The sequence below is a fragment of the Bemisia tabaci genome, chromosome 1 (assembly GCF_918797505.1).
Source record: "Bemisia tabaci chromosome 1, PGI_BMITA_v3".
Lineage (NCBI taxonomy): Eukaryota > Metazoa > Arthropoda > Insecta > Hemiptera > Aleyrodidae > Bemisia > Bemisia tabaci.
The window spans coordinates 83992145-84014532 of record NC_092793.1 but is presented as its reverse complement, the minus strand read 5'-3'; the positions used below and the strand labels follow the sequence as shown (position 1 = coordinate 84014532).

The following is a 22388-nucleotide window of genomic DNA, read 5'->3' as shown; positions in this document are numbered from 1 at the left end:
GCGGGAAAATCAAACCATCTACCAAACAAGGGATGGGGGGTTGTCCAAGGTAAGTGGAGATCAAATTCGGGTTCAAAATGGCCCGAACGAAACACAGACTCAGTCTGACATCACACTGGCTTTACGTCAGACTGACATCAGGGATTGGTTAAATGCAAAAATACAAATGTCATTAGCACTGTCTTACTTCAATTTAAAGTGTAATATATCCACTTGTCAATATCTCATCCGGGAGTTCCAAGGATTGCCGAACTTTCTGCTGTTAGAATAGTTTTCAACATGAGACTTTCAAGACAAGACATTAGACATTTCTTTCTAGTTGAAATCTCAGCTAGTGGCTCACTTAGGGAGTATGTATAAGGGGTCTTGCGGCATCTCAAAATAGAGATCTTATCTTCAATTTGCAGGAGCTATAATCAGATTTTTTAAATGGGCCATTTAAGCTCAGGGGACATCTGCCCGCAAATAGTCGATTCCTACTTACAGTTAGTACAGTTTTTGGTACGAAAATGACGATGCAATTGCACGACAAATTGTCTCCGCGGAGATATAATGCTTCTTTTTAGAAATCTTCAAAAACATGTTTCAACCATTCCATTCTGCAGCGCCATCGTAGGCTGCGTTTTTTTCCTCACCACTCCTACACCGGTGTGGCACTGCAAATTTCGACGGTGATGATGTCTTGGTGCTGTGGTGCTTCTTTGGTGATAGATCCGAACGGTCGAGTGTCCTTCAAAAATGTTTGACCTCTCATTAATGTAAATAAACAACAAGTTTTCAATTTTTTTGGCTTTTAGCCAGCCTTTACCAATGAAAATGTCGAAATTCCTATTTTGTGAATATCCGTATAATTCCTGTGGCATTTCGGTGTTTTCCTCTCCTTATTTTCAGTGTTTTGCCGGAGGGAGCGAGGGATTAAGGTAATAATCAACCCGCAGCACCTATCAGCACGAAGTCGATGCTCATGCGGTGAATTGCTCCGGGAATTGTAGAATGACTCGGTGCAATCCACCGTAGAATATTCGGTGAGCACCAGGTTGCAAAGAACGCTTCACTGGTAAAGAAATCTTTGTTAAAATCGAAGAGTCATAAGTTCCAGCTACAACATTCTTCTTCCTATTGACACGGTAAAGGACATGAAAAGTAATTTCTGAAGCCCTGTGACTTGATCACAGAAAAAAGTAGGGTTAAGCAATATGACCTTGATGCGACTTATCACGAGTGACCTCTCTCCCACAGTGAGCTGTCTTTCTCCCACTTACAGGCATCCCATAAGAGAAACTGGGATCAAGTTTAAGCTTTTATATTATTAAACTTTCAAAGCTTGTGTTTCTTTTTAAGCATTCAAGGCATACGCTGCTAGAACTTATGAGTCTTAGATTTAATATACAGGCTAGCCCAGACCTACCGTACCAGGCCTTTTCTTCAGTTAATTTGGTTCGTACGAAGTTCAGGATCGCGGGGATGCGTAGGGAATCTACCCCAAGGAATCCGCATTATATGGTCCCAAAGCCCCCCTGGCGTCCCATGGGGGAAAAGGGGGGTTCTGCACTTCAAAAGTCAGGGTTTATGTCAAAAGGAAGGGTATCGATAAGGGCCTTTCTCGGCCCCCGTAGGATCTGGAAATTAATGCGGGTTCTCCAAGTTGACTCAATGTAGTTTACGGGAATAATCATGATTTGGTCCATAGGTCACTGGATACGTGATTAACGGTTGCCTGAACATACACCTGCAGGCGCACTTTACCGAAAATGCGTGTTTTTCTATCACTCCGAGGCTTTTTTGACACCGAGCGCATCGTCTACCTAAAACAAGCTTTTCATATGGTATCAAAGAGGCTTTAGGACACATTTTAACCCTGGTTTTGTATTAGTTAGATGATGCGCTCTTAGTTAAAAAGAACTTTTTCAAAAGTCGACTTTTAAGCGACATCCGCAAAAATCTTAGGGAAATACGTCTTTCCAACTGTATGCACGCTACGTATATTATCGAGGGCAGTTATCAGGCCTTGTTAAACTCTTACAAGAAGATTTTATTTACTTGTAGCCAAAAACAACCCAAATGACGTAATTCCTTAAGATTTTTGCGGACGTCCCTTAAAAGTCAACTTTTAGTATTAAGGAATTAGATTTTATGCTGCAAAAGGCCAAAGAAAATAAGGCCCCAGGAGAAGACCGAATTCCCTGCGAATTCTTAAAATTTTCACCTTTCCCTCTAAGATTTAAGTTACTAGAAGGATTTAATCGTATGCTACATACAGGTGCTGTACCAGGAAGTTTCAAAAAAGCTATTATTTTCCCATTACACAAGAAAGGAAATTTAGATAATGTCGCTCACTACAGAGGGATTTCTTTCATAAATACTGTGACAAAACTCTTTGCAGGTCTACTTTTGCAGCGATTGGTAAAATGGGTAGAGGAGAGCAACATAGCAAACGACTTCCAAGCAGGCTTTAGAACCCTAGTAGCACAAAGACGTAAGATTTACCAAAAAAAATTCGTAAAAAAAGACGTAAATTAGACCAAAAGTGAAATGCCGATGTAGTCTTTTTTACAAGAAGAATTCGTAAAGAGTACAAGACTTTCCCGTAAAAAGATCGAGTTTCTCTACATAAAAAGTTAGGCGCAAAAAAACTCCTGCTCCCTAAAATTGATTAAAATGATAAATCGTAAAGAAAAAAATAGACTTTTTACCTATCTGGATCTGTCGTCAATTAATTCTCCTTTAGATCAACTTTCAAATTAATATCTACCTGTCGGGAATTGAACCTGGGACCTGCCTATCAGGAATCGAATGCGCCACCTACTGAGCAAACGAGGCTTCTGCATGAGAAGGGCGAATTTGCGCTGTATAAGTGAATATTTTTATTGTTGAATATGCGTGAGAACGAATTGCTGAATATTTTTTGAATTTGGGAAAACTGGATAAGGGCAAAAACTAATATTTATCATGGATATTTTAAAGATGGTATACCTACTTTCAAAAGTACCTTTGTTGTTCATGAATATGTGAAAAAAATTATGTACATTTTAATGATATGTCCCCTTTTTTTTCTTTTTCTTCTCTTAAATATTATTAACATGCATCAATTTTTTATAAGAATGTCATAACTATTGTAATAAAAATAAGTTATTAAAATCTTCTCGAACTTTTAAAAACTCTGGTTTATTTGTTCAGAACAATGTGTTTTTGTATCCAGTTTTCGGGCTATACTTTTTTTTCCAAAAAATCTTAAGGGGACATTAGATTTTTTTGCCTAATTTCCTTGTCATAAACTACAAAGGCATTTTCTGTTCGGTCAATTTAGCGAATTTTCCGTTCAGACATTCTCCCCCAATTTTTTGGGTCTCCCCAAAATTTTTACATAAAAAGTAGATGCTCGAAAAGGTGAAAAAGGAAACTAGAGATTTTTTATATCAAAAGGTCAGGAAAAAATTCAGTGATGACAGTTTTGAACGTAAAAATTGTACTTTCAAAACGAACAAAATTTGTCTTCCTTGAATTTCTTTCTGTCCTTGTTTTTACGTACAAAATCCATGATTTTTTACGTATTTAACTTTTTTTTTCTGAATTTTTTTCCTGATTTTCTATTTGTAAAAAATCGCGAATTTTTACGTAAAGATTTCAGTTCAGTCCCCCAATTTTTTTACATCTTTGATTACAAATTTTTTACGTTAAGTTCTCAGACTCTGATTTTTTACGAGTTCTTTCACACACAACTTTTGCACTCGTGAAATTTACCAGTTTTAATTTTTTTTTACGAATTATATCACAAGATGTGCTACTGGGGAAAATCGTATTCAACAGTGGATAACGTTTTTAACTTGACCAGTACAGCTAAGATTTAATTTAGCAGGAAGAGGCAAAAAAAAAATGTACCATTTTTTTGTTGATTTTACTTCAGCCTTCGACAGAGTAGACCGTCACTGCCTGTTTTATAAATTATCATCCATTGGATTTTCATCGAAAATAATTGATGGAAATTGGCCCAGCAGAACGCTCAACCAAACTGTGCCAATAAATAAACATTTACATTGTTTAAATGAGAGAATTCGCAATTTTACTATGTAATGTAAAAAAACTTGGGTCATATTTTCAAAATCCGAATAGAGCGGGCCCATTTAGAGACACTTGCTTGTCGATAACCGCAAAAATCATGCAAATCGGCCCGGTAGAACGCTGGAACTAAGCGTTACCAGAAATGAAAATTTAGGAGGCTAAGATATAGATGACTGAGTGATTAACTCCTGCAAGAGTTGCCAATCCTTCATGCAGTGTTTGAAAATGAGTGTCAGTTCCTTGCAGTGATAGTTTTGTAGGCACTCATATTTTTTATTTCAATTATTTCAGGGAGAAATAATTGGGGGGGGGGGGGCTTAGAGCTAGGGGCTCTAGGTTTACAGTTGCGAGTTCTCTTCATTGTAATTAAAAAATAATTTATTATGATCGGCAATAAAATTCAGCAAGTGTACTCTCTCAGTTTTTTTCTTAATTTTTCCTACAACTTGAGCTCATTCAACAGTATTTTGACCCTGTAAGCCTTTTTCCGAATCTTAAAATTACCAGTGTTTGTGTTCCACATTCATTTAATTTCACAATGGGCCACTCTTTGTTGTCATTACTTGCAGTTTAATGCTTTGGGCTCCGATCTTGTTGGTTTACGGTCAACTGCAAGTTGAGAAACCTATAATTTCTGAATTCGACTTCAAGTCGCAAATATTTTATATTTTAAACTCAAGCTATGCATAAGTTGAACCTTTTGTATGGCAGATTTGAGCCATCCTTACTTCCTAAATGGTGCTAGCCATTAATCAGCGATTGAATAACTAAGTCAACATTCTTGTCGCAACTTTCAGCTGTGCGCAAAACTGGTCAACATGATTCTGGGCTTGATCTGCTTTTCAGAGTCTGTTTGGAATTTAATTGATCTCTCTTCTAAGAAAATAAAACTTGAACATTATTAAATCGAAAATTGATGTCTGCCTTCTTAAGAATTAAGGAAGAACTATACTGAAAACCTCGAGTTGTTAAAGTACCTAGTTATTAAGCTTAGAATTTTTTCCATGATAAATTAACAGCTGAGAATTGAAGTAGTATTATCTTCGAGACTTTTAATTGTTTCAGAGTCTCTAAATGAGGCGTTGAGGTGAACATTTGTTCCCAATTTGTAGATGACTATGAGATACTAATTATAAAATAATTTAAAGTATAAATGACTGAAAAGTTTTGACGTTGTATTACAGCAAGTAGCTGAGATTGAAAACTTGCGATATTCCTTTAATCCTCAACTCTTCCACTTACATGGACCTTTGATATAAAGTTCAAAATAGTACTTTTTATAGAATATAATTCGATAATATGTAAGAAAAGATAAACAAGAATGACATCAATTATAGCCATTTTGGAAATTTGATGACCCCTGATTGTCTGTTTTTTCACTTACACGGTCGCTTGACTTAAGGTCCAAAATAGTATCTTTAAAATTGCAAGCATTTTAATAAAATTTTAGCATACACCAGGTAAGGAATTTTTAATTTGAAACAATTACTTCATCCGTTGTTACTCTTCGTTAAAGATTTTAGGTTTTTTTTTTTTTTTTGAACCTAACCTACCTTCTTTTTTTTTGGATGAATACTATTTTGGACTTAATGTTAAGCAAGCACACACGTGAGTAAATAGACACTTTAGGGATGATGAAGTTTTCAAAGCAGCTACTTGCAGGGAAGATAATATTTTTTTTTTTGTAATCATGGTGTCTTCACAAGGAATGCTCGAGAGAAATTCGTTCTTTTCTTTTCTAAATTATCTTTATTAAATTAGGGAGAAGGATTATAGTGGCATGGAAGAGGTCTGGAAAGGAAAAAACTGTAGATGTCCGCAAACCTCTTACATCCAACATTAACGTCTTCCTAATTTGAAAAATTCCGAAGTTAAAAATTTACTGCAAAGGAAAATAAATGAACGAATTTTTCCCGTGCATTAAAATATTGAGAATGCACGGCTCCAACCCGGATTCTGTTGGACCACGAGAGGAAGCCGGTTCAAATCGTGCCGGCGATACCGCTCCGCGGCCTCTCCCGGATGCGTGTAGGAGCGATCTCGGAAGGCGTGGCAGATACCCTCTCCAACCGACGAAATGTGCGAAACTACAAACAGGTAGGCCTTGTCTCCACGGGCCGTTTCACGGGATTTGTCCCAGGGAAAAATCCCATTTTACGAAGTTGATTAACTCAATATTTTTCCCAGTACCAAATATGGTACTTATTGGTACTTGTACCCCTAGGACTCACTGAGAGAAGAAGAAGAAGTGAAAACGAATTGTGCGATATTTTATTAATTACTACATTGTTAATGTTTGTTTAGTTAAAATAATGTGTCTAATTGTCAATTGAGTGCAATCATTATTTTAATCCCGATTAAATACTCGACTTTAACTAATTTATCTTCCTGCGCAAACTAGTCGCAGGACTGTATGAGCCCCTTCCTGTGGAGACGGTAACTGGGAAAAATCCCAGAAGTTTCATTCCTGCGATTCTAACTTGGAACAAATCCCATGAAAACGTCCCGTGGAGACAAGGCCGTACAATCCCTCTCCTACGTTTCGGTAAGGCCCGATTTCCCTCCGCGATGCGCGTAGGATGCAGGGAGGATTCCAGTCTTGCTACCTGGAATCCTGAAGCACTTGCGCTCTTGGAAGGGGACCATTGCATTCGAAGATTAAAACGTCGCAAACACCACGAGCTTGGAATCCAGGGGTTCTCAAAATTATCTTTCATTTAAATTTAATGTCTCCTTGCGATCTTCGGACGCAGTCAGGGGTTCTTGGGACTTTGGCCGGTAATGGCTGTCCAGTTTCAAAAATTAAAATAAAAAGACATTTCTACTCGGAAGTAGATTTGTTTAAGTTTTCCCTCCTCAATAGCCTGAGGTAGTATGTTTATAAGTTAAATTGTAAATTATAATGTAAGTCTTATCTTATAAGTTACATTTAAGCTTTTTAAAGATGAAATTTCGTCTAAAAGTGTTACCCGTACTACATATTTTTTTATTTGTACAAATAAATGAGTAAAAAGTTCCTTTTTAGTTATTTACGAAAAACCGGTGCAAGGTCGATTTTTGGGGGGTTTTAGGAGGGCGGGGGTCGGGAGTACGGGGGGTTCTTGGGGACTTTTTGCTGGGAGTCCCAGACACCTCAATGAACAACTCGGGCACATAAAACCTTATGTATAATTTTTTTTTCTAACCGCCGATTTTTGATCCAATATAATTGGATTAACTTTCAAGTCAACTTTTCTCCGGGTTGCGGTCATCAAAAAAATTTAGGGAAAAAACTGCAAGCCTCGGCCACTTACTACTTTCGAGTGACACAGTGAAAAAAAATTACTTCTTAACTGACCCATTGGGTTTGCTGAGTGCTCACAGCATCATGCCAAAGATAGTCCCAATAATTTTCAAAAATGACTCATAGGTTTGAAAAAGTAGGTCAGGAAAAACTGCCCGGTATTCCTCTTTTTTGACCATTAAGTCCGAATTAAAAGTCAAAGTATAGGTACCCACATTTTGAAAATTCATGGAGATTTACGAATCATTGATTGCCGCTATTGGCAGTCCCATTCATCATATTACTGCAATAATATTGAAGGTAGTTTATCTGTACAAAGAAATCATGACAAAATCATTGCGTTTATTAATTGACCTTAAATACTCCTTATCCTCTCAATTCAAGCTGCTGAAATTCCCTGTGATGATTATACCAGCAGATATTAATCAGCTTAATTCAAATCAAATACTGATTTCGAATCCTGGTTATATTAGTGACATAGAGTAAAAAAATTAAGCATTCATAGCAGCTTTTTCTTGGAAAAATAGTAATTGGGTTGGGAGGCGTTTTAATAATATTTCAATTGAATTCATTGGTATTGAATGAATTCAAGTTTGTACTTGTGTTTGAAATTCATGTACAATAGATCACCGACTACATGATAAGGTTGCAAGATTGCATTTATCGACTTACAATGTATGACTGGCACAACAAAAAGAAAATTTGGTACATGCATTGAGCAAGAAAGCTCGTGATTACTGAGCAAATAAAATAATTTCAAAGATCAAACAACAACAAATGAAGTTTTAAAAAGATAATTAAGTACTTGGCTCTACCAACATTTCAAGGCTGTCATAGTAATATTTGACAAAATGCAGGAGCATTGCTTATAATAATTAAAAATGCAACAAGACGAGTAACAGAATAACTTCTTAAAAGTTATTCTGAACCAAGTATGAGAATTTAGATAAAATATGAGACATTTGGTTCTTTTACATCCATGGTAAATTTTTTTTTCGGAGATGATGGTATTGTTTCAAAACTCAAATTTTTAATTGCTAAAACAGCTCTACCCTGTTTGATACTATAGAACATAAAGACATTGTTCCTTGAAATTAGTCTACTCTGTGGGAACATGATAATTACGTTTAAGGTCATCAAAGCTACCTATTTGTATAATGCATCAGAGACCACTAGAAATCCTAGATATCTAATATTATAACAATGTTAAAATATATTGATTCTGACATTTTAAGTAATAACCAAAAAAATAATCAAACAAAAAAAAAACGAATGTAAGTAAACATTTCTAAATTATCAAATTAAACAACAGACAAGAGCAAATAAAAAAATATAATTCAAAGGCATTCAATGACAAATACACTTCTTAAAAATCAGATTATAACTTACGTCTAAATACTCATGTCAGTTTAGTGGCAATTCCATATTTTTTTTTGGTTTATGTGTTGCTGTTTCTTTAAAATTAATTTTGAATCTGAGAAATGATTACATGATTTCCTTTAATTTTCCTAGCATTGTCAATGGATAGCTTTAAGCAATTTCAGCCTGAATGTATTCCAGGACAAATGATTTTCTTCCATCTTTCATTTATTCCTGGAAACGAAGAAATAAGACGCCAGGAAACTGAGAATTTCCTCTGAAGATTTTTTAAATTATTTTTTTTTTTATTATTAATTTCTATCTTTATTTTCTTTTTTTAAACTTTGGTACATAATGAGCTTTGCATATGAACAGGATAAAAATACACGTCCGATATAAATAAAAAATATAGGGACTTAAAAAATTTCAAGACAGAATATTGCTTGATCTTTGGCTACAAATAAAACGTAAAGTGAAATTAAGGAGAGAAAAATGAAGTTATGCTGACTCTGATTAATTTTGAAGTCTGAGAAATGATTACATAATTTCTTTAATTCTCCTAGCATCGTCAATGGATAGTTTTAAGCAATTTCAGCCTGAATATACTCCAGGACAAATGATTTTCTTTCATGTTTCATTTATTCCTGAAAACTAAGTGATAACATGCCAGGAAACTGAGAATTTCCTCCAAAGATGTTTTAATTTTTTTTTTGTTATTATTAATTTCATGTTTCATTTATTCCTGAAAACTAAGAGATAAGATGCCAGGAAGCTGAGAATTTCCTCTGAAGATTTTTTAATTTTTTTTTTTTTTTTTTTTTTTTTTTAATATTATTAATTCCCATCTTTAATTTCTTTTTTTTAAACTTTGCTACATATTGAGTGTTGCATATGAACAGGATAAAAATAGACGTCCGGTATAAATGAAAATATAGTGACTTAAGATATTGCTTGATCTTTGGCTACAAATAAAACGTAAAGTGAAATTAAGGAGAGAAAAATGAAGTTAAGCTGACTCTACTTAACGCCGTCCAATTTTAGGTTAAACTACTGTAAAATACATAAGTGGTTTCGAGCTACAGCCGTACATATTCTATGGATATCCTGTCAAAATCCTACAACTTTAAATATCTCAGGATATCCTGATGGTTTGTTTGACAGTCGTTAGATGTTCTTGAAGAAAATTCGATAAAATCCCCTTAGCTCGAATTCTTAGAGGAATCCAATAATATGCATCCCTGACTGAATCACACGAAAATTCATCATCTTAAAATTGGCAGAAAAACTGAAAAACCATCATCACAACACTTAGTTGACTGCTGAGTGCCAATTTAAAGATTAGCCTGTCCAACCCTATTAGATCATAAAACTGCTAAAAAATGGGAAAAGAACAGAGGGAATATGAATTATTGCGTTTCAGTTCCAGGCCTAATTTGAAAGAAACTGTCTCTTCTCCCAAAAAAAAAAAAAAAATAAAAAAAAAAAAAAATTAATGGTAAAACTAACACACACTGAACAAGATTAGAAAGGCGTATGAAAACCAAGGGTGAACATGGTTTGAGGATTTTGCAGACTAAAGATACTGCCGCTGATAATGTGACTCATGAGTAACTTAAGATGGTTGCACTTTCCCTTAAAAGTATTGCATTTTTTTAGGATGAAGTCTTTGAAATTTCTAACACAGGTGCATGGCAACCAATCACAATGAACTCCCTGTGTTGTGATTTTTCCCTCCTCTACTTACTTTCTTCTACTACTTAGATGACTGCTTGGTAAGTAATAAACCGAATTTTTGGAATTCTCTTTCAAGAAAAAGTTATTCTAAGGAAAGTTGCTTTTACGAGAAAAGTTTTTTTGGTTTCATCACCCCTGGAACCTATTTACAAGGGGAGGATGTTTTATTTTCGAATTTTAGTAAAGAGTACGCACAATTTTATTTCCACCTTAGAGGATATCTATTCTGATCGCAGATAGCAAAAACTATCGTAAAATATCACTTTTAGCGGTATTAAAATACTGATAGAAATGATAGGTCTAAACTGGGTACTAAAATAAAAAAAGGTGGTTCTTCTGTAAAACAACTTGTTCTTCAGTTTTGAAGGGATGCATTTTCTCTCTGCCGATTTTTGCAGAAAAAAGCAATTTTGATCATACGGATGGTAATTCAAAGGCAAAATTGAAACCCCCCAGATAAGCGTAAAACAAGTAGTCAGCGCGATTTCCAAGAATGATTTGCTCTGTCTGAAATTTTATAGGATTTTTTTCGTTAGTATATTGGTACCTACTGGAAACTGGTGTACTAAACTTATCCAACTTTTTTAAAAATAAACTGCACCCTCGGCGGCAACTTAAAATTTCTGAATTTTGATTCCTTGGGGTTGACTCCTCGAACCCCAAGACCCTAGCTTTGTGCATTGTAAAATTACAGCAGAAGAAGCCTGATATGCATGGTTTAATGCACCTAGCACTTGTAACCTGTGTGCAATATTGGGTGAGCCTCATTTCTTTACTTGCCAGTTGAATCAAACTTTTAATACCGTGATCTGGGGTGAATGGGGACAGTTTTTTATACAAATTCACGTCTGTAGCCCACTGATTTCGAGAATTCGGTTTGTTTTTTTTCACAGCGAGTTGTGACCTTACAACGAACGATAACAGCGGAAATTGCCGGAAGTTTCATTTTCGAGATTCGACCCCGGAATAAATCCTATGAAAACGTCCCGTGGAGACAAAGGCATAACAGTCTCATCTGTTATAGGTGTATACAATTTCATCTCCTAATTTTTCATGGCATTTTACCTCAAAAAATGTCCACAACAAAGTAGCTACCTATCTGTAAGTGGTGAAAAGTGACCTGAAAATACCTTGATTTTGAAGGATATCTTGTACACAATCACAGAGGTGGTGCCCAGTTTCAAACGCCAACGAATTTTACTGCAAATGGCACTGTAATGGCAAAGTTAGCAATCTGAATTAGTGAAGTTGAAACTGAATGTTTCCTTAGGATGCATGTTGCCTATTGCCTATTACAATTGCAGGGAAATGAACAGATATTGACACTAATTTTTGTTCAAACTATCTAGACTCAACCTTCCGTAAAGGCTTTTGGGAGAAATAACGACAAAACTATTATGCTAATAAAATTGTCAAAACGACACGAATACTGCCCAGAACTGGATCAATTTTGAGACCCACATATCATTTGAAAGTTCTCTTAGGAGATAAATTGATTGAAAAATGTCATAGGAATCTATTGAGACGTCCTAAGTTATGAAATTTTAAAAATTTTGGGCCGTATTCATGATCGTTTTTAGGTACTCAGTCCAATTCCTTAAAGAGGCCCCATCTGGGTTGCTCTGAGATTGAGGGTGGTTTCAGGAGGCCCTTTTCATAGCAACGGAGGAAGGAAAAGTTTTACCTTAGGTACTAAAAAAATACAAAATACGAGAGAAACATAATTAAGATGATTATAACATAATTAAGAAACAAATATAATTTTGATGAACTTCAAGGTAGGTGCAGACCAATCTCATTACGCAGGCGTGAGCCAACTTACCTGAAAAACCTGCAATCTGCCCTTCTTTACATTTTGTATTTCTTTTTTTCATTGCTAATCATTTTAATACCTTGAAAAGGTCTATTTCAATAGTTTTACTTATGAGTTTTAGTGTAGCTTCACAAAGATTGTCCTTTTAATTATGCTGCATTTTAACTTCCTGAACCCTTCACTGGGTGAAATGAGTCAGATAGTTGGGCGAGCCACAGCATTCAAACCCCAATGTATAATTTCACTTCTTAGGCGATACTGATTGGTTTTGATTCCTATGGATGATATAATGTTGTAACCTAAATTTATCCTAAGTTTTTTTTCTTTCTTTTCTTCTCTTTTGATTAATTCAACAGCGTTCAATATTCGAATTCTCTAGGGGCAAGTACGAGGAGGGACCCAAAAAAACCCGAAATTTTGCTGTAACTCGGCAAAAGTGGAGAATATTCGATTTCTACCGATAGGCAGTGAAATTAGGAGCTTTGAAGAGTCACTACGCCAAATTTCAACGTCGTAGCACATTTGCTTTCGTTTTGGCGAGCCCTCGCGTGAGGGATGTTTGCTGAGCTCGTCGTTTTGTAAGATAGGTGATTTTCACAGGCAATGCGCGGCTAACTTGATCAATTTCTGGAGTGAATCTTGTAGAGAACATGCTTTACCCAGGACATGGTGAAAAAATGTTTTTCTTCGTTTTAAAGTGTGATTTATTGTTCGAACGTCGGCTGGAAGCCAAGCGGCCGTCACCTAGCTGCTAGAATGCTGAATGGGGGATCAATTCAGCAACAACGCGTTTTAGGTCCAAATTTTTCACAGCAATGTTTTGAATGTTTCTGTATTACATTCAAGTGATATTTACTGGTTAATTAAATTATCTTTGACCATCTTCACTCTAAAAAATGCGAATTTTGCATGTTTTCATCAGCTCCAGCCAATGGCGATGGTAGTATAGAACCGCACAGGGGTTTCGGAAGACAGAGCACTATTTTTAAAGCGAAAAACCATACTTACACTGGAACTTTTGATGAGGTTTGTCCTTCAAAAGCAGCACTTTAAAAGTTCAACAGAGAAAGCCGTATTTTTATCGAGTAAGAGAGACAAATTTGAGCGCAAAGTGTTGTTACTGAAATTGACCCGTCTTCAAAAACGACGAACTTGCTAAACAATCCCTTAGGCCAAGTCTCACCAAAATGAAAGAAAATGTGCTACGACGTTGAAAATTGGCCTAATAACTCTTCATAGCTCCTAGTTAAACCTCCTAGCGGTAGAACCCGAATATTTTCCAGCGTTGCCAAGTTACAGCAAAATGTTGGTTTTTTTTTTGTCCTTCCTCGTACAAGTTAATACACTAAAAACTTACCCAAAAGAGCAATAATTTTTTTCAGAATATTAATAGAGAGCGAATATATGTACACAAAAAAGGAGTTATTTTTATGGAGAACTTTTCAAAAAAAATTTCAAGCTTGAATAGGTATTAAATAAAAAGTATATACGAAGGAGTCACACTTTTTCTTCCATTGACTCAACTTTGGTCAAATTGTTTAGGCACACAACGGCCATCTGACGGTGAATTTTGGAAGTTTTTCTTGCATGCTTTGCAGACTGATTATAGAATCGAATGGATAATCTAGATACTATCTAAAAAACAAAATGTCTTGTTCTACTTGTATTAAAATAATTTTGGAGGAAAAATAGGAAAAACATTGTAAAATAATCTTGGTTTAAGTCAAAAAGTGATCTATGTATGATAAGTCAGGATGCAAAGGAAAAATTTCACAGTGAGACCATCTAATATTGGCAACACGACTGGGCACCCAGCGAAAATCCTATCCCAGATTTTAACACTCTTTGGGCCTTAGCTCCAAACACTTCAGATACAGGAAAATTCTTGAATCAAGCGTTTCATGTCCCTCCAAGCATCATTGAGGAGCACTTAAAGCCCTGGCCTAATTCTTACAGTGCAACTGCTACAGAGCAAAAATTTGGAATTGCGCTTAACAAACAGTTAGACCTTTCTCCAGAGAGGAGCTGTCTAAGGAATGATGATGCATACAATCCTTATAGTTCTAAAAAAAATGGCAGAAGCAATTGACATAACTTTTGAGAGAAAGCACAGCCTTTTTCAAGTATCTCAAGGGCCCCTGTGTCAGGTTGGGTTTCTCATGTTCTCAAAATTCGGTGCTCCTTACTTATATAACTTTATGCAGGGAAAGAAAATATGGTATTTTGCTGTCCTCAACTTTACTTTTTTTCTTCCAAAATTTTGCCTGGCAAAGAAAATTGGAGCGTATGCGGATGGTTCCTCTTAGATGCAACTGTCACTCATCAAATTCCAGTCACAGGTGACACAGACTGAGCAGCAAACAATGGAAGGAATTAGAAGGATCCTTCAACCCCTTTCATCTTCTCTTCTCATATCGAACGAGTTGGTTTATTGTAAATGCAGCATCCATAGGTCAAAAGATTACAACTCATCTACAGCGTAGCAACGGATACTAGAATTTTCACCCTGACAGCAATAAAGGTAGTGAAATTCTCATGTAGGAAGAATTAATCACCAGCAGCAATGCACCTTACGACAAAACAGAAAGTAGTATCCTATAAATTCATGAAATCATAAAAATTTTTGATGGTTTACCAACAAATCCTGTGGTCAAAATCCCACAGGAAAAAAAAATCAAGTTTTGAAAACGCTTGCTAGACAAAATCAAATATGAAAGTTACAGAAAAATCCTGTGTCAGAGAAAGAAAAGTCAATAGTTTACAGGTGAAAAAGATAACAAGATAATGGGAGCATACCTTGAAAAATTGCTGAATAATTGAGTTATTCTCTCATGTTTAAAATCCTCTAGTCGTCCAAATCATGAAAAAAGTGGATACATAGAGCCCTCGTCAAAAAATGAAAATTGACTCTATTAGGAAGGGTTTGGGTAATTTCATGCAAGTATTCTGGAGGGCTGACTTGCCGGCAATGAAATTTCCAATTTTCTTTCCCCGTAATGCCTCTTTTTAGAAAGCTTTTATGAGGTTCCATGTTGAGGCATGTTCAGCAAGATAAGAGCAGCAATAGCATTGTGTTAGCCTTTAAAAACGTTATTTGTCTTTGGTAAGCCACCCGCAACCGTCAAGTAACAATTCCACTTGTTTTTGTGGAAAAAGCGGAGGTCACTTACATTAGCAACCATCATAATGTTTAATCCACATGTCTTACTCGCATCCTGCGCATCTTGCTAAATTATGAATCTTTTAAAGCTATTCATTTTCTTTATAAAATGGGCTCTTAAACAATGCTTCTACATAGGGTGTTCAAAAAGTTTCGCACACTTCCGGATTTTGAGCGAACGAAAGCAGCTATTGATTTGCGGTTTATGTGTGCTTAAAGTAGACGTAATTACCAATAAAACAAGACCAATAACAACTCTCTAGCTTAAAAAATGACAGAGATACAGGGTTTTCAAAATGACATGTAGCGTGACCCCCTCCAGGATTTTTAGCTACAAATATGTTTATCAAGGGGGAAAAAGTTAAATGAGAATTGAGTGTTTTTATTGAAAAAACTTACAAAATCTTACGGAAATTGACGAACTTCAAGTTTCTTCATCGGATGACACGGATGACTCAACATTCGGCTGTTTTTAGAAGTATTTTCCACCACTTTGAACACAAAGCTTCAGCCACTCTGTCCAATTCACAAGGATCTTTTTTTTTTGAAGTCTTCTTGGCGGAGGGTTTTGAAGCATTTTCAAACAGCGGTTTTGATCTAGGCTATGGAATCAAACCGTGTGCCTCTCAGAACTTTCTTTAACTCTAGAAAGAGCCATTCCAAAGCCTAGATCGAAACTGCTGTTCAAAAATGCTTCAAAACCCTCCGTCAAGAGGACTTCGAAAAGACTACCCTTGTGAATTGGACAGAGTGGCTGAAGCTTTGTGTTCAAAGTGGTGGAAAATACTTCGAAAATCAGCCGAATGTTGAGTCATCTGTGTCATCCGATGAAGAAACTTGAAGTTCGTCAATTTCCGTAAGATTTTGTAAGTTTTTTCAATAAAAACACTTAATTCTCATTTAACTTTTTTCCCCTTGATAAACATATTTGTAGCTAAAAATCCTGGAGGGGATCACGCTACATGTCATTTTGAAAACCCTGTATCTCTGTCATTTTTTAAGCTAGAAAGTTGTTCTTGGTCTTGTTGTTTATTGGTAATTACGTCTACTTTAAGCACACATAAACCGCAAATCAATAGCTGCTTTTGTTTGCTCCAAATCCGGAAGTGTGCAAAACTTTTTGAACACCCTATGTAAAGCTTCGTTCATCGCTTCTCCTAAAAAAAAACCTAGCGTGGGTAGATGCCTTATGCCAAGTGCAAATTCTGGATTTCTGGAATACTCTTCCTGAAAAATGCATGACGGAATGGGCCTGTTGCATGCAAGAGATACAGCCGCGCGAATAGACTTTTTAGAGGTTAAATGACACGAAAATTACGATGGTCACATTAAAAAAGTCTGAAATACACTCCTTACTGCGCAATTTGCGTTGTTAGGAACGCGCTTTTTCAAATTTCCCGCGTCTGGGGGCAGTTTTCTAATCACCGGAAACGAGCAAACGGCGGGCTCGGTGATTTCCGGAAGATGCCGAGTCGTTGTTGTTGTTGTTATTTTTTCCTTCAGTTTGTTTACAAACCCAACGTGATCTCCTATTGTGGTCCATATACGCTTTATGCGGTAACCAAATCGATCAACTTTTAAATATCCAACGCAATCCTTCTACATTTCATTTCACGATGTCACGAGCTCCGATTTTTAGGTTATGTTGTCAGTTTTAGTTGACCGGAAATAGCCGCGAGTTGCCGTTAGAAAACTGCCCCCAGGCGCGGGAAATTTGAAAAAGCGCGTTCCTAACAACACAAATTGCGCAGTAAGGAGTGTATTTCAGACTTTTTTAATGCGACCATCGTAATTTTCGTGTCATTTAACCTCTATAAAGTCTATTCGCACGGCTGTATCTCTTGCATGCAACAGGCCCATTTGATACCAGATACATTAAAAATCGTGAAAAAAACACCCTCACACTTCATAATTTTCTCCAAAAACTTCGTGCACAGTGCTTCCTGCAGTCTTCTCAAAATCGATCATCATGGACATTGGGTTGAAAGATGGTCTCAGAGATTTGATTTCTTGGAACATTCTTTGATTCACTTCTTTTGTACCTCCTTGCCTCTATTGTCAAGCATGGTTTAATCATTTTCTGTGCAGGATTTTGCCACACAGGATTATGTAGGCATACTGTCAATGATATTTTTTTTGCACATAAAAATAACCTGTTTCAACGTTTTTTCACGCCACTTCCAAATTTGGGGTACAGCTTTTACAAGGGAAAATACAGCAAAATGGTAACACAGACCAACTTTGAAAAAAACTGTAGACAGACTTGGACAATGAATAAAAATGATCAGTAACAATTATAAACCATTACAAAAATGTGAAAATATCTTTACTCCGTGAACTCATACTTCCACTGAGCTTGATTCTGTAACAAGAATTAGCCTCGGTTGTAAATAAAATTTAGCACACTTTGGAGACACTGTGAGGGTACAATACTTATGTGAGCAGAATCACTTCAACTAGCATCTGGCACAAAATTAATGGTGCATTATCCATGAAGTTATGGCTCTTGCAATGAATTCCAGATCTTAAAATTGACTGGCTCTGCGTTTTATAAATGTTTTACTGAAGTAGTTCCGATATAAAATTGTTTGAACATCAGTTAACTACACTCAGTTTTATTATGTTCCCTACTTCAGGACTTAGTGAAATTTTCACTGGAACTTACTTTGCCTGGCACAAGATCAAAATTATTATGATTTAATCATTACAACAGAATCAAAATGTTTAGTTTATTCTTCAAAACTGATGCTGCACTAGAGACTCAAAATAATCAGTATCAAAAACTTGTTTTCAAAAATGACTTTTTAAAATTAAGTTTTCAAAAACTCAATTTTTAAAACTTAGTTTCGAACTTATTGTTAGTTTTCATGCTGCAATTCAAAATGGATGCTATGCACCACAGATAGATGTTTAAGCTTTCTGGCTTCCAATTGATACTGAAATTGACAAGTCTTGTTAACAATAATTATTACGCGTAGATTATTTCACAATTGACTTACACTATTCATAAATCAACAATACTAATTAATAATAATAATAATAATAATAAATTAACTACAAAAGAAGGGAACAGTAATTCTGTAAAAATATGTAAATAAATAATATACCTTAAAATTTTATATTTAAACCTGAAATACACGAGTCATATATAAAATTACAATAAGGTACCTACAGTGTTGATAAAACAGTTTATTCACAATTTTTTAATGCATGACTTAAATTAAATTCGAAAAAAAATTAACACATTTTCCCCATATACAGAATATTTTCCTGGAAAAAACTATTGGGGAAAACTTTATCTAGGGTCACGATAACTCTAAACAGAGAAATCTCATTGAACTGTTAAAGTAACGCGAGGTGTCTCAGGTTGGAAACTGGATTTTGGTCATAAGTAACCCACCATGAATCCAAATTAGGTTTTCTTCGACCTTCCTGAAAGCTGATAACATAACTAAATACATATACTATATGTCTCCAAAATCTGATGAGCACATCGGCAAATTCTGAAATTCACAATCTGTGTAAGAAATCTGCGTTTTTATTGAGGATCCCACTTCAAAAACGATACAGCAGCACAGGTGAACATTTTGTTGAGGGGGTCATTCCATTCAGCCCCTGCTCAATAGGATGTTTTGCAATATTCAACATGGCTGACGCCAATTCGCCAAAACACGTGTGACAGGACGAAATTCTAACCACCTGATAACAATCAACATGTTTACATTCATATCTTCCTCACGTTGAGACTGTTGAGAGATATCCACCTTGATTGACCTTGTGCTCTCCTCGACTGCGCGCGGAAGTGTCAGCCATGTAGAATATTGAGGAACACTCTGTTGAGCAGAGGTTGAATGGAACAACTCCTTTCACAGAATGTTCGTCTGTGCCATAGTATCTTACTTAAAGCGGGAAGCTAAAAACACGCCAATTTCTTACGCAGATTGTGAAGTTAGGAGTGCATTTCAGAATTTGCCGATGCGCTCATCGTGATTTTTGAGACATTTTCTACGGGAAACAACTCTTATTTTTGCCCTAGCAAAACTTTACAACAGGTCGATTGTATAGAACTTATTTTGAGCTTCTTGGGGTGGATTGCATGCAGCAGAAACAAAGAACTCTCCTTACCAGTCACGTCATTTTACCAAAACCAAGTTTCCAGCGATTCGATAAATTTACCTCGTTTAGATAGGTCTCCTGAAACGCAGGGGCGGGGGGCAATTGCCTCCCTTGCTCCCTTGGCCTTAAAGACTGCTGAGAGTGTTAATTACTAGAGAGAGTCTGTGATTTGACAAGATGAAGGAAATTAAAGGGAATTCTTAAATGAAGCTGCATGCAATCTATCCCAAAGAAGTTTAAAACGAGTTCTTTGCAATTGAAGTAGCGGTAGCACAAATTCATTGGTGTTGGTGGCATTGTTCGACAAGAGGAAAGTAAAGGGTACCAAAATTACAAGTAATCAATCTTTAATTAAAAACAAATGACAACTTACATAGAAGAACGTTTTTAAAAACGATAATAAATGGTGAATAAGGGATTACTTTTCGTCAGAAATTCCTAAGAATTGCGGGACACTCGTGAAGTTGCTTTGACTCAAACCCTGTACCAAGAAAGCTAATTTCAGTTTTTCAAATCTGTGAATGTAGTGTCCTGAATTGTGTGGTCAGCTTTCAGAAAGGATGGAGAAAACCTAATTTGGACTCATGGTGGGGTAGTTATGACCAAGGTCCAGTTTCTAATGTGACACACCTCCTACAAGGGGCATCCAAAAAGAAATTTTATGTTGTTCATTTCTCAGAAACAGACAAAAAAAATGCAAGTCTGAAGAAAAAGGCTGGTTCCTTGTACCAATACCTCTGCATGGAACGCAAGTTTTTGAAGTTAACAAGAATAATGATTTTTAAGTGGAAACACCTGGTGAGTTCCGTCCCTTAAACAATGATGTGCCGAAAAAGGATATACACCGAGCTGCCACGTAATTGTTTCCTTGCAAGGAGGCATTCTCAGGGCATGATAATAATACCCTTTATCCTGTATTCATCAAAAGAAATTAAAAGGAAAAATCTTTAAAGGTTCCTGGCCATTATTTCCTGGTTACTAAAGTGGGAGGTGTGTGCGTCATTATCGAGTTGCCTTTGCAAAACATCGCCGATTATGAAATTTGCATTTTCATTCTTTTCTATCTTTTGCTGGGAGAAATGAAAATAGTGCGAATAATTATAGGTGGTTACTTGCAGTGTATCGTAATGCAAATACAAATTTCCAAAATGTGTGCAATTGGCGTAATCTCTTTATGTGAGGGCAGGAGAGCATTCATGACTAACATTGGTGTGGGCGTCCCATTCCCATTCATTCTAGAGGGCAATTGTTCAATTAATGCTGCTTGTGAAATTGTTGAAAAGGACCGGCGGTAACAATAAAAAAAATTAATGATATTAAACCTCTATATATTGTAAACGGACATTCTAACATTGAAAATTTTCGGTGGAAAAGCTTGAATTCCAAAAAAGTACATAATGGGTCCCCATTTGGTGAATGCAAGCGGGACTTTCCCAAAATCAATTTTCTTGCCAACAGTTGGTCCTTTGACGAACTTGAGCCCTTTACAGCCCTGATAAAGAACGCCGTATTAACGCTCGAGAGTTGCCAAATTTCTCCTGATAAAACATGAATTTTTGAGGAAAATTATGCATATTTTTCCTTGAAGTTGTCAGAAATTTCAAATTAAATTGCCAACAAAATTGTCTGAAAAAATTGAAAATAAAATATTCATCATTTTCTCAGTAAATTTGGTTTTTATAAAGGAAATATGGCAACGTCTAAAGGCTCACATGGCGTTCCTCCTTAGCACCTTAGCACGGTAGTATGCATATACAAAATCAGAGACAAAAACTGACGCAAAAGTTCCAGGTTGGTCCTATCAACCATACGAACTACATGAACTTACAATTTGGATGCACCCCCCCCCCCCCATAAACAGCCTCAATTGAACAAAATTTGGGCCAACTCTGGTGCCTGATGAACTTAGACTTATACCGAATGATGTTCTTTTCTCAGGGTGTCCAACAAACAATTTGAATAGGTAGCTGGGACTTCTTGATGACTTCCAGTCTGAAACTAAGACCACAGGATGAAATTGAAAAGAGTAGATTGAACTCCAATCGTCTCATTTGACATTTACTATCCCTTAGAGAGCAGGTCTATTAATTGCTACTTACATTCACTAAACCAGAGACAAGAACTCTACTTTCTTTAGCAGGGGATGTTCAAAAGGGGGATCTTTAAAAAATCATTAAATCCCGATTTGTTCCATTCTAAATTTCCATTTGGTATTTTCTTTAACTTCCAAGTCCCTCTTATGCTGGAATCATCAAATTCTCAAATACTTTAGACACTTTATATAAAATCTTCTTTCCTTATTTGACAAGAGCGAATCAAAGCATCAAATCTGACTGACTCAATGTACAGTCACAATGAAAAACGTCAATATCAGCCACTGTTATGATACACCAGTTTCTTCTTGACAATTGCTTCTGTGATCAAGTAGGTTCTCTTGCTCCTCAAGGCTTGCAATTTCAATGCCATCAATCTTGGAGCGAGGACACACCGGTGAGATTAATGATGAAGACTTGGTGGAGTTCTGTTTGTGCTGATGCTGGGTAGGGCTGAAGTCATTAAACTGGCCATTCAGTTCATCTAACTGCAACCAACCATCACAATCTGTTGTAATAAATATCTATAAACAACAAAACAAAGATGAATAAAAATAAACAAGGTAAGGCCAGTCTACTTTTTCTTAGAATATTGGGTACAGTGGGAAAATATTTTGATTACACTCCTCTTTGTAAAAGAAATTTTAAATAGATATCAGACGATAGGTACCAACCAAACATTTTTTAACTATCACTTGTCCCTAGACTGTAACATTCCATCTTATGAGCAGAAAAAGACTCATCAATGCAGAAGCACAAATAGGTACACAG

General features: G+C 36.1%; 1 protein-coding gene across 6 annotated transcripts in view; it reads right to left on the bottom strand.

Moving 5' to 3' along the window:
- Positions 1–7909: 7909 nt before the first annotated feature.
- Positions 7910–22388, bottom strand: part of LOC109029730 (unextended protein) — a 197435-nt gene continuing 182956 nt past the window's right edge. Inside the window, exon 12 of one of the 6 annotated variants that reach the window (XM_072306315.1) lies at positions 7910–22141. In XM_072306315.1, the coding sequence (XP_072162416.1) occupies positions 21905–22141 (237 nt within the window). In that variant the 3' untranslated portion in view covers positions 7910–21904. The remainder of the gene's footprint in view (positions 22142–22388) is intronic. The other 5 variants (XM_072306316.1, XM_072306317.1, XR_011900842.1 and 2 more) reach the window with 5 other exon arrangements.